Consider the following 11,499-nt stretch of genomic DNA (forward strand, 5'->3'; position numbering starts at 1 on the left):
ATTGGGCTCTGGTTCTTCATGTTCCAGTGCTATACTGTTATCACAACTAGAAAATTGATTAATACAGACAGATTTACAGACGAATTTAGTCTTTATTACAGACGGATTTTTGGTTACCGACGAAATTACCGACGGATTTTGTCCCTCTGTAAAAGCCCCGTCGGAAATTATTTACCGACGGATTTTTTTTCCGTCAGAAAATTACAGACGGATTTTTACCAGTTACCGACGAATTTTTCCTCTGTAAATTTTCTATCCATTTCCCAAAGGCGACGAACTTTCCGACGGATTTTCCGTCTGTAATTACAGACGGATTTTCCGACAGATTTTCCGTCTGTAATTACAGACGGATTTTCAAACGAATTTTCCGTCTGTAATTACAGACGGATTTTTCGACGGATTTTCTGTCTGTAATTTGAACTTTAGAAAATCATCTTACACTCTAATTACAAACAGAAAATCCGTCTGTAAATCTGTCAGTAAAGTAAAATAGATTTTTTTTTATTTTTCTAATTACAAAATAAACTTATTTTCATACAAAATAAATATAAATTTAATAAATACAAATTTTTATTGATGGTATAAATAGAAAAACACACCAATGAGTATAAATCGCTTTCTTTATAATAAGAAGCAATTATTTCCATGCAATAATACAATCTAAATACATTAGATGACAAATAACTACTAGTGGACTCATCAAGATTCAATATCCTAATTTATGGATAGCTTCATTCTTTCTTGAGCTTCTTAGTGATGATGGCAATATACTTGCTTCTTGAGATTCTTGGTCCATCAAAATTATTCGCCGCTTCCCACTTTCTGAGGATGTCTACCTTACTATATCCGATCTACACTCAGACAACAAATAAGGCAATTATTAGAAAAAAGAACCAAAAAGGAGTTGTTACCACTGCAGTTAGTTTTGATTAAATTTCAAGTATCTGCCTGCAATAATTTGGAACTCTTTCATAGATTTCTCAGGGTTAGTTTTTTTTTAAAGATCATGGAAACATGCATAAGAAACCAGCCCTATCATGTATCATGTCTACAATGAGAATATTTAATTAAAATGGAACCTAATAATATTAGAAAAAACCCAATCAAGTTATTAAAACATAAGAAACCAGCTTAGAATATAAGCATTGCTTCTTTACTATATCAATAAAGGGTTGGGAACTTTGAAAAGTTCAACTTGATATTTGATTAATTTAAAATTAGAAAGTTCAATCAAACTATAACAAGTTTGAGACTCCAGAGATCTTTAGATGCATAGAGCATGTCACACTCACCACACTCCACACTCTAGTATTGAAATTACAGTTTCCAATTTATAATTCAAGTGCCATTGCTGCAACCAGCTCACTCAGGTACTAACTAGAAAGAATACAACTTTCACAAACAAAAACAGAATTGCATAGCCTTTCAGGGTTTCTATTCCAACCTGATTAGAAAGTAGTATCGTAACACAAACATTGTGCACGAGCATGATAGCATGCGAAAATAAGGTAGGCAATATCATTATTTTAAAGGCAATCGATTAATCAATTAATCAATCAATCAATCATTTTGTGCTCACCTGAGGCCACCGTCCTCCAGAATGTGTGACAAAATTTGCCCATGGAAGAGCACGAGCGACTCGATTACCCTCATCACTCCATTCCTTAGACCAACCAGAAGACCACAACACTTGCATTGGCACAGCTTTCAGGTTCTCTGAACCACCCAATTCTGCGATATCAAAGCTATAATTTAGCTTATTCCCAATAGCGACAACTGCCTTTTCTCCATCCCTGCCCTTCAACAGCAACCTCTATGCATCCGCATCTGCAACTCTAATCCTCTTGGAACAGCACATGTTCACTATCTTTGCAAAGGCCAAGGAGAACCCCAAAACCACTTCTCTAACCACAGGGTATTCCAGAACACAAATAGGGAGAGCTCCTGAAGTTGAGGATACAGGGTCAACAAGGGTCACACTCCTTACCTGTGAATCACCATATATATACCTGCAAATAAGAGAATAAATTGTATTTCTTGTTAGTAATGTCAGTTAGAATCAAATACAAAAGCCACCAAGGGCGAATTCAATCCTGCAGCTCAAATTTGTGTTTGCTAAGTCTCCGTAAAGAAATTGGCTTACAATAAACATGTAAAATGAGGAGCAGATTTGGCGGTCTTTCTCGCTCTTCTCCTCCAACTGCACTCGCCTATGGCCGAATTAATAACGCCAAACAGGGCCTTAAACTTTACCATGATATAAAAAATAAATATTAAAAAAAGGTCCAAGAAAGACCTGATGATGACCGTTTTGGGTGGTTTTCAGCGGTGGAGAGTCCCCATCAGCTGCAAATGTAAATGCAACGCCAACAATTATCATCAAACACTTGGATTTCTAATTCCTTAACTAAGAAAAATGTCCCAAAACATTTGAGTTGAGGTTTGGTTTTACCCATGAGAGAAGCTGTTCCACCCGGTTGATTCAACCTCACCCACTCATCCACAATTTCCTTCCACTTCCTGCAAATAAAAAAGCTCAATCAAGTACACTGAAATTATGATAAGATTAATTCAATTTTGAAAATAAAAAGAAAAGTATGTTTAATCAACAACCTCACAAGTAGCTTCACCAATCTGCGAACGTTATTGGAGGAATGCTTCCGCAACCGATTCACGTGCCTCCCAATGTCAGTCTCCTGCAAGGAAAAACCAAACACCATTATACAGGAAAATAAAATTAATTCAAAGAAAAAGAAGCTTCATAGTAACCCATTTTCATCTTCAAAATCAAAATCAAGGGTGTTCCTAATGGATCGGAAAAATGAAGTCATAGGTCCAGCAGGGACATATCTAAGGAACCAATGGTAATGCCATCAATCTGAATGCACAACAAAAATGACACTTCAAAGTAAGAAAGATGCAGAAAAATAAGATAAATCCATTAGAAAGATGGGAAAAAAAATTATAAGTGTATTTTCATTACCGAATCCAGAGCTGATTTGAACAACTCGGAGGCTCTGTGCTTTTCTGGCTTATCAGGGAAGACCTACAACCGGGAACATATATCATAAGATCTTCTCCAGAAAAACAGAAGGTAAAAATTTATTCATGAAAATAAATATTTTTTCTAAGTAAGGATGGGATGAAAATAATGCGTCTTCTTACTAAGCAAGCTCGGGTCTCCTGTTTCTCCTGGAGCTTTTTCACAACAGCCAATGCGAGTTGAATGTTGGCATCAATGAACTCATCTGAAGATCCATTGAAATATTTAGGAATTTGATACAATTATGTGGAATGCCTTGAGATGCATGCCTCATAAAGGTCAAGTAACCGTGAATTAGAACAATGCCTCTTGAAGCATGAAATTGATGTTAGCCTAACATAAAGCATAGACATGAAAATCAACTAAACGGACTTATATATCGACACACATGAACTGTGCTCACAATCAATAATAATTAATAAGTAAAATGTCATTTTAGATCAGAATTCAAGTTAGCCGTGCGCCATATCTTAAAATGTTATGTTATTGATTGTGACAATATCCGCAAGTGCATCTAAGAATCTGAAGCTAAGTACTAATGAAGATGAAGTAAAAGTTGACAAGTTAAGGCACTCTCAACTATCACTAATAGCACTACAATTAGATCAAAAGCAGTTCAGTCATTAGATCAAATACCTCATCTGCACAAACACAACATTGAGCACATATATCTACCTAATTATCCACTGAGACTAATTAACAAACATTTGATGTTCATGTTAGGTCAAACCAACAAATAAGCAAACCATCGAATACTTGGTGTGCACAGCGAAATTCATAGAGGGAAGGGAAGAAGAAAAAGAAAAACTCACGAGTGTTTCTTTGAATTCTGTTTGTTCAGCAATCCAGATTAACAATCTAAACATTTCTCAACAAATAAGCAATTATGTTTGCAAAATGTGCACACCTGAAAACCAAGCTCTCATAATCATTAGTAGAGAACAGAATGCAAAAAATCAAGAAATGAATTTGATTTCAAGAACAGGCAACAAATTATCCACAACCCTATTTCCACAAATCACACCATTTATTTGTTAAAAAATAAAAGAGGAACAAATACTAGTGATAAATCAAAGTAGTAGTAGTAATAATAATAATAATAATAATAATAATAATAATAATAATAATAATAATAATAATAATAATAATAATAATAATAATAATAATAATAATAACCTTAATTTTCCAGGGTAATCTAAAGTTGCGTCATAAGAGAACAACCCAAGCATCTTCCATTGTGTGCCTAGAACCTTTATCCTCAGCCGCATCAGCATCAATTTCGAAAGAAGCTTCGACAACCGAAGAATCTTCCGTCTTTGGCTTCTTCGAGGGAACATCAACAAGATCGTCGCCTTCCGAATCAGCTTCGCGCTTTTTGGGTTCAACTTCCATCGTGACGGCTTTGCCCTCTAGTTTCGTCCATTTTCACTCTTACAAATTTCAATCACGACAACAAAGGGTTGAAGGTTAAAATCGTTGAAAAGTGAAAACCCTAAGCCTACTACAATGATCTCCAATCTCTCCTACTCACCTATAGTCTACAGTAGTAATAATTAATAAAAGAGGAGAAGAAGGAGAAGGTAGCTGCGGCGGTTAGGTTAGCCGGCGGTGGCTCTGTGGGTGAGGAAAGGAGAAGAAGCTCGTCGACGGAGAGGGGAATGCAGGTTGAGCTCGTTTGATTTGGTGCTCTGAATGAATAGAGCTTGGGCACAATCCATCATAAAACGCAGAATATAATATTTTAGTTGGAAAATTTTAAATTACAGATGGATTTTTCGTCTGTAATGATTTAATAAAACGCAGTGTTTTGTTTATTTAATTACAGACGGATTTTCCGTCTGTAATCATTTCCCACGAAAAAAATTAATTTTTTCGACGAAATTATCGACAGATTTTTTTTTCCGTCTGTAATTTATGCTAATTCATTTTTTTTGTTTTCAGACAAAAAATCCCTCTGAAATTTCGTCTGTATTTCCGTGGGATAAAATCCGTCGGAAATATCCGTCTGTAATAACTAATTTTCTAGTAGTGTATTGTTAGTGGCCTCATTAAAAACAGGGAGTAAATTATCAGATTGACAATTACTTACCAATAGATACGCCCATGCAAGTTAATCACAAGTTGAAGATGGTAGAAGGTGCCACCCTAGCAGATAAGAAAAGGTACCAGCGACTGGTTGGAAAACTAATTTACTTATCACATACTCGGCCTGACATAGCTTATGCTGTGGGAATAGTAAGTCAGTTTATGCATAAGCCACAAGAAGATCATATGGAAGCTGCTATGCGGATAGTTCGATATTTGAAGGGAGCTCCAGGAAGTGGAATCATTTTCAAAAGGAATGACCATTTGAAGGTTGAGGCATACACTGACGCAGATTGGGCGGGCAACCCAAATGATAGAAGATCAACAGCTGATTACTTTACACTTGTTGGAGGCAACCTGGTAACTTGGAGGCAGAATTTCGAGGAATCGTTAAAGCCATAACTGAAGTATTGTGGATAAGACAATTGATGACTGAGATTGGGTTTCCACCACAATCGCCAAGCCAGTTGAAATGTGACAACAAAGCCGCAATCAGCATTTCAGAGAATCCTGTACAACATGATAGAACAAAACATGTTGAGGTGGATCGACACTTTATCAAAGAAAAAATTGAGAATGAAATTATTGAGCTTCCATTTGTGAGATCAGAAGACCAGTTGGCTGATATTCTTACTAAAGCAGTTTTAAAACAAGCCCTTGCTAAAGTTCTAACCAAGTTGAGTATTGGTGATCCCACTACTCACCTTGAGGGGGAGTATTAGAATATCATAATTAGGGAACAAAATCAAGAAAATATCAAAGAGGATTAGAAAAAAATCAATGTAATTTATTAGGATATTATTCCATAACGAATGTACTCTTAGCGTACTCTTGATCTATATATTGGTAAGAACTTTGTAATCACAAAATAAAAAATATGAATAACAAAATAATACTTTTCTAAATAATTTTTCGTTTCTTTCCTAAACTTTTTGTACCGTAGTAACAAGCTCAAATGCTTAATCGTTACCACATATCATACAGTTGGAAAAAAGTACTATTCTAATTTAAGGAAAAAGCTATTCATTATGTTTATCAATAATAAAAGCAATATAATAATTACAGAATGATCATTATTAGCTCTCTTCTTTGACTAGTAATCGTATTCACATTCATCACAATCACTTAAAGTATATATATATATATATATATATATATATATATAGGATTCTAGGATATTATTATATAATCACTACTGCAATCATTCTACAAGTGTTATTAAAATAAAAAATATATTTTCTATATTTTAATAATATTATCTAATAATATTTTTTCAAAATATTTGGTTAATAATAAAAAAGAGTTATTTTAATTTGAGTGAAAGTAAGTTATTTTAAATTTGTAACACAGTAATGTTATTTATGTTGCATTGAGTTGGACGAAATTGATGTCTAATTAATTTTATCTCTGATAGCATAAAAGTGCAGAAAAACACCGTGAAGCAATCGAAACAAATATACATTCCTATTGATAGTTCGAGAAGCTTGACGAGAAAAAAAAAAGTAATTTATGTTTGAATTCACTTTTTCCTTCTCGTTTACGTTTTTTTTAAGGTTTAATTATTTTGTTGGTAACAGTGATAGTATAAACTATATTATTATAGTCAGAACTATAAAGGAGAAAACTTAGTAGAAATCAGAGGTTATAGAATTTAGTACACAAACGAAATGATGACTCCTATATCCACGAAGAAACCATACAATTGGTGTAAGTACTACGTTGAGATTATTTTATGTTGTTTTTCGTTGATTTTAATTATGAAATTATGTTGAAAGTCTATTTAATTATGTCCTAGCTGGTAATTGTTTATGTTTATTTATTTATGTTTGTAAGAAAGAATAATTGTGGAGATTGAGGAACAGAATGAGTCCTCTAGAGTTTTGTTTCAAAATAATTCGCTTGCTCAAGCTCTCGGAAAAGAGTATTCGGGTAGAGTGCGTGGTGTGGGTTTCGAACCGACTCCTAACGTAGTCAACTATTTGATTCGAATTCGCATCAACCGGACGACAAAGTTCAAATCGAGGAGACCCAAAAGGTACTATTTGAACTACAGGCAGAAGTAACAGCTAAGAAATTGAAAAAGAAGGCAGTCGAGAATGAAGTAATAGCAAAAAAGAAAAAGATGCAAGAAATAAGGAATTCTCTGAGATATCTAATTCAATGGCACAGTGAGCAGCCGTCACCAGACATTGCTGTAGGGATGAATTTTTTGGAGTGACAGAGTAAAAAATAGATATTAAGATTGGATATTATTTTTTTTGAAGTATATATTTTTTTAAAGTTGACTCTTAACAAGAGATACACTTTATTTATATTTTTATAAATATATTAATTTGTTTCGCAGTTACATTTTTATTTGCTTTTGTCATTAATTTAAATTTTTAGATGAAAAATAATAATATTTGTAATATTAAAAGAATAAAAAAAGAGCCAAAAAATACCTCTAAAATATTATTAAAAAAATTGCAATTTGGGGTGCAAAATACAACATTTTTGCGACATTCTATACTGGAATTAGTGGCAATTATAAAACAGCCGAAAATAATTTAAAAACTATGCAGTTACCCTTGTAGCGGTTAGTGACCACCACAAATTTATTATTAAAAGATTTAACAAATTTAAATTGCGGCGATTTATGTCCGTCGAAAAACATTCAATTCAATTCTATCTGACCATAAACTACCACCAAATTATTTGATGCAATATATTGAATTGACGGTTATATCAGCAGTTTTTTAAAATCGCTCCAAAACTTAACTCCGGTACCACAAACCACACCACTTGATATAATCGCTGGAATACATGTGATTTTGCGGCAATTTAAAATTTATTACCATTATCAAAATAAACCATCGCGATTTACTGTGTGTCATGTAATGAAGCCTTTTAACATATGCAGGGCCGTCAGAGTAAAAATATGTATGATTAATGTACACATTTTTTTAATGTCTATGTCTTTATATATATATATATATATATATATATATATATATATATATATATATATATAAGAAATTAAAGATGAACATAAGAATACACAAAGTCTTTTTACAAGGGTAATACAGAATATTAGAACAAATTTAGATATCATATATCAATATAGTATTAAGGTATATTTTCAATTGTTTTTATAATTATTTAGTTTGTTATTACCTTAATTTTATCTTCATGATTAGAATGTATCCTTAGCCAATAAGCAAGCACTTCTTATTCTACATTCACAAATTCAACAACACAACAACATCGATTAATAACAAAATTTAAATATCAAGTTTATCCTTTAATTATTATCATAAATTTTGATATGATATTAAAGTCATGGAATTTTTCTTGAATATTTGAAGATTATTTTTTTAGATTATCTATAGAGAACAAATTTTTCATATTTCTATTATTTTTATTTAATTATTCTCTTATTCTTTGATCATAAGACAACCATATCATTATCATTTTGTTCTTCATTTGTTTTGGTTCTCTTTTTTGTATATTTATTTTATGTCCTCTTATTTATTCTAGGCTCAAGTGTGTTATGTTTTTGACACTTGTTTTATCACTGATGACACAAATTAAATTTATGAAATTTCGCTTGCATCTTGAGTTTTAACAGTTTCGTCTATGACCTAAATTTTCACACCCCCAAATTCTTCCAATTATCTCTACATCTCAAGTTCTGCCTGTTTATAATAGTTCTAAATTTTTGAAAATTTTATTTACATATTATTTTAGTTTTTTTATTCTTTTATTTTTTAAAAAGTTGCAAAATCAAATTGTTATTTGAGTTTGAGAGATATGTTAAAATGTATTTTAAATATTATATATCTGTGTAGTATATCTAAGTATATTTTTCATAATTAATTTTATGTTTATTTAGTTTGATATTATCTTGATTTTTTCATTACGATTAGATTGTATTTTTAGTCTATAAATTAAATAAATATTTTTTTTATTGTACATTCATACACAACACAAGAACATTTACAATAATATCTGAATATCAAATTTATTCTTGAGTTATTATATGAATTTTAGCACATATGATATAATATCAAAGAACAAGCCAATCAAAATGTTTCAAATTTGACTTGAAATGGAATTATGAAATTGGATTGAGGGAAAGGTAAAAAATTTGACTTTAAAATGTTATGTTCATCTCATTTTTGTATCTCAGTGTTTTAGTTGCACATATAATTTGAAACATAAAACTTGGTTAAGAGAGAGAAATTTCTAATAATCTTTCTTTTTATTTTGTGCTCACAAAAATACCAAATTTTCAAATTTTAACCCTTATTGTCTCTTTCTTTTTCTTCTCTTCCTTTTGTTCTTGTTCTTTCTTGTCTCTCTCGCTTTTCTTTTTCTTTTTTTTAAAAAAATATTTGATTTAATTTTTCATCATTTAAGTTGTTGATCTAGATGTTATATTCTTAAATTTGTGAATTTTTGTTTGGATTGATGATATCTTGTGAAGAATAGTGGTGGAAGAATATTGATGATTGTTTATGGTAAGAGAAAGAAAAATAAAAAAAAAATTTAATTATTGTATTTATATCAGTTTTTTTAACAAACAAGATACATTACAAAAAAACGTTGAGTACCGTCAAATTTATTGTTGGTTTTTTTAAATACATCTGACGGTAATCAATTCACCGTCCGATTCACCATCGAAAACAATCAGATGGTATAAACCTCGCCGGTAAATATTTACCGTTGGATTTATTTCGTCCAACGGTAATTACCATCAGATTTTACAACGGATTACCAGCTCAGGAAACGAATTGATTACCGGTGAATTTTTCTGGTGGTAACGTTGGCACCAAAACCTGTTGTTTCGCGCCATGTTATCGTCGGATTATTCCTACAATAATTTCGACGATAATGTCATTTTTTTAATTTGAAATAAATGATCAATTTTAATTTTAAATTGAAATTATTTTCACATAATTAGTGGTCAATTCATAAATAATGAAAATTTTTTATTTAAAATAAATAAATAATACAATGTGCAAATTAAATGAAAGTCAAGTACACTAAATAAATGTATGAAATAATAAAACAAAAATCTAATATCTACAGATCCAGGTAGTAGTCGTCGTCGTCAGTTCCGTGGCCTTGAGTCGACAGTGCAGGAGGTGGTGACAATGTCCGTGTGCCACCAATACTACCGCTGCCACCAGCAGGGTCGATAATAGCGGCGCGTAGCTGGTCTTGGTATACCTCCATCTGAGTCTCCATATGCTCTATCTGCTCCAACAACTCCTTAAACTCCAACCTGAGCTCATATGTAGATGTCACGCGGATGAGAATCTCTTTATACCTCTCTCAATAATTGTTAAGCTCTTGAGCCTGCTGGTGAAGGCTACGTTGGAGCTCCTGCACCTAGAGCCTTAGATCCATGCCTTCCTCGGGTTGGACGGCTCGACTGGTGGCAGAGCCTAACGACGGCCTCAAGGTCAAGGTGCGGAGGCTACTAGTGAAGAACGATCTCATCCCGTATACGCAGTTCTTGTACGAGGCTAAGGCGGTCTCACGCCAAACTGCATCAGGGTCGACAATTGAGGTCGTAGACCCATCGGCGGCGGCCTCCCTACTTTGCTGAGACTTCTGTGTCGTGGCCTCTAGTCTATGTGTGTAAGATTCCTGTGCAATTAACACAAGTTATTGTGTAAGCAAGCTAAGACAGATATACAGTTAATATCTAATAATTTCATACACTACAAGAAATATCGTTAAAATCTACGGCCAAATCGACGGCTAAGCCGTCGATAATATTAAAAATCGACGGCAAAATAGACGGCGGAGATGGTCGCTATTAAGCTTGTCGATTTTTCAAAATTCTAATAAAATCGACGGCTTGGGTAGCCGTCGATAATAATTTATTAAAATCGACGGTCTTTCTGTCTATAATATAAGTATAAGAATTTTACCTTCTTGCTAAAATCGACAACGTTGCGTCGATATTATTATATAAAATCGACGTCATTTTCTGTCGACATTTGATTTAATAAAATCGACAATATTTTCATCTATAATATGATTTACCAGCTTAACAAAATCGACAATGCTGCCGTCGATATTATTATATAAAATCGACGTCCTTGCTGTCGATATTTGATTCATTAAAATCAACACAGTTGTCGTCGATTTAATTTTATAGATACCGACAAATTCTTTGTCTATATTTTGTTTTTTTTTTTTTGTCTATTTTAAATTTTAAAAAGCGACAATGCTGTCGTCGATTTTAATAGCCATATTTTTTTAATTATTTTGTTCTATTTGAAAAATAGTAAACAATTAATGCAAATAAACTTTAAATATAGAAATGAAATTTATACAGAATATTAGATAATAAGACAAATAAACTTTTAAATATAAAA

At 32.4% G+C, this 11,499-nt stretch overlaps 1 protein-coding gene across 1 annotated transcript; it reads right to left on the reverse strand.

The window, feature by feature from the left end:
- Positions 1-2,242: 2,242 nt before the first annotated feature.
- Positions 2,243-2,720, reverse strand: LOC110265468 (putative mediator of RNA polymerase II transcription subunit 26c). Its single transcript, XM_021108404.2, has 3 exons — positions 2,614-2,720; positions 2,453-2,520; positions 2,243-2,346 (listed from the first exon to the last, which is right to left on the reverse strand). Exons 1-3 carry the CDS (start codon positions 2,718-2,720, stop codon positions 2,243-2,245), a joined length of 279 nt encoding a protein of 92 aa, XP_020964063.1.
- Positions 2,721-11,499: the final 8,779 nt, after the last annotated feature.

This window comes from Arachis ipaensis, chromosome B8, assembly GCF_059453495.1.
Source record: "Arachis ipaensis isolate K30076 ecotype BB chromosome B8, ASM5945349v1, whole genome shotgun sequence".
Taxonomy (NCBI): domain Eukaryota; kingdom Viridiplantae; phylum Streptophyta; class Magnoliopsida; order Fabales; family Fabaceae; genus Arachis; species Arachis ipaensis.